The sequence below is a fragment of the Silene latifolia genome, chromosome 10, assembly GCF_048544455.1.
Source record: "Silene latifolia isolate original U9 population chromosome 10, ASM4854445v1, whole genome shotgun sequence".
Classification (NCBI taxonomy): domain Eukaryota; kingdom Viridiplantae; phylum Streptophyta; class Magnoliopsida; order Caryophyllales; family Caryophyllaceae; genus Silene; species Silene latifolia.
The window spans coordinates 141,639,246-141,641,450 of record NC_133535.1 but is presented as its reverse complement, the minus strand read 5'-3'; the positions used below and the strand labels follow the sequence as shown (position 1 = coordinate 141,641,450).

The 2,205-nt window shown below is 36.7% G+C and overlaps 1 protein-coding gene across 1 annotated transcript; it reads right to left on the bottom strand.

The window, feature by feature from the left end:
- Positions 1 to 462: 462 nt before the first annotated feature.
- Positions 463 to 1,971, bottom strand: LOC141606073 (uncharacterized). Its single transcript, XM_074425066.1, has one exon. The coding sequence runs from the start codon at positions 1,907 to 1,909 to the stop codon at positions 719 to 721; it is 1,191 nt and encodes a 396-aa protein (XP_074281167.1). The 5' UTR covers positions 1,910 to 1,971; the 3' UTR covers positions 463 to 718.
- Between the last annotated feature and the right edge of the window lie 234 nt (positions 1,972 to 2,205).

Sequence of the window (2,205 nt, the reverse complement as noted above, 5' to 3'; positions counted from 1 at the left end):
GGAAAATAGAGAGAAAACTTCACTCGTGCTAAAATATACAGCAAAATAAAAAATAGAGAAAATTTTGTGTGGAAAGAGAGGTGGCCAGAGGACGAAAGATTTGGGAATGACAGCCTCATAGGTGGTATTTGAATATATGCTCCGAAAATTTTGTTCAAATTCCTAGTGATTTGATAGAAATTCAAATCCAAATATTTTCAGTTTGCTAAACAAGAAACTTGGGCCAATTCTGAATTTGCAAATCATTATAAAGTCTCCACGTGCGAAAATCGCAAACCAGAAGCTCAAAAGAGGAAACAACCAAGAACATAAGAACAAAAGTAAGAAAGATCATAGTTACACTCGAATTCATATGCTAATACTTTAACAAAGAAGTCAATTCGTAGAAGACGAAGTATAGAACTTGGAAGACAAGCACACAACCTGAACAGGAAGTCAGGTAATTCCTAAAGAACCAAAATCGAAGACAGCAACCAGAGGCAGTCTGGCTTCCAATATTTCTATACTATTAACAAAACAATGACCATAACAACGTGAAGAGTGCACACCGTAGAAAACGAACCATGAGGAATGTCGTTTCAATCATAAGTCAAGCATACAATGTCATTAACAACAGCTATAAAACACAATCGACAATATTTTTCAGTGCAGCTTAGGAAAGAGAGAAAAAAAGTTGGACCAACCTCTGCAACTCTAGTAAACATAACTATACACTTCGCTACAAGAGGGCTTGGCATTGCTGCTGCCTCGAGATGGCGTCAATGTTGGAATAACCTCTGCTGCTTTGATAAAGTTCAAGAAGACCTGTTGCATCCTCCTTAAAAGGCTCAATAAGTATCTTTAAGAACTGCTTCTCAGTTTTAAGGGCGGCAGTATAAAAGTTGTAATCTAACAAACCCTTCTCCTTCAAAACCAACAACACCCGATGCCTAGGCGCCAGTCGCTTCTCGAGGCTAAAACCCAACAATACAGAATGTGTAGCTAAGAAATCGGGCTTGTAACCCAGCAAAGTCATCAAAAACTTCAACTTTTTCCTAAAATTTTCTTCAGATATTTGAAAAATGAGAGGATTTCCCCTCATTAATTCAGAAACATCATATTCAGTCCATCCAAAGCTTTTGAGCACCTGACATTTCAACTCGATTCTCTTCGGACTAGAACTACCCAACAAACGTATGCCGTATATAAACATCCCAGAATTTCGAGGAATCCCTAATTCCTTTTCAACCTTAACCGTTATATTTTTGAAAAACTCGATATTCTGCAAATAGGATCGGGGAGACTGAAGAATGCCATTCCGAATAACATTAATATCAATACCATAATCCTTATTCAACAATGCAATATTTGAATTAAGATTTCCCAAAGCAGATTGTCCGATTAATAAATGGTTTTTTCTAAAAAACTTGATTAGGTTGTCAGTACTGCCCAGAATTGCCCTGAGATCAGGGATAACAGTATCCATATGTCTTGATACAATTGATGGACTCGACGAAATAACAGAGACTAAATCAGACTCAGAAAACCCATGATCTTGGAAAAGTTGAAATTTGGGTTTTAGGGTTTGGCCAACATTAGCAGATAAGATTTGAGGGTAACAAGATACAACCTTTTTTATATGAGTATCATTAAAACCGTGTTGCTTTAAGAAATGAATAACATAATTTGCATTACCAGAGAATTTGGAGAAGTGAGCATCATCAAACTTGTAAGGAAGCTTGGTAGAAATGGAGTGAGCTTGTAGATGAGAGAAACCCAGATTACTAATTAAATAATTGGTGTAAGATTGATTTGGGAAATTAGGATTTTGATTAGAGGAATTGGTTGAATATTGAAGAAGATGGTGAAAATTATGCAGATAATAATCAGCAACTTGAACGCTGTATTTGCAGCAACGGATACTCAACATCTCGCTACCTGTTGACTGAGAAGTGAGAATAAGAGACGGGGGAAGAGAGAAATGAAAATGTTGGTCTTTTATGAGTCATCAAATGCGGGTTTGGGCGGATATGGGCCCACCGAAAAGCGAGTTTGAGACGGATTAGTAAGTTTGGTTTTTATATTTTTCATAAAATCTGTTGTCTGCACCTGCTAAATAAGCAGGCGGGATGTGCCGAGTTAAATGGAAATGGCGAATTAGTGGGTCGGGCTTTTCAATTTTATTCCTTTTTTTCTTTTACTTTTTTTTATATATATATAATAGCG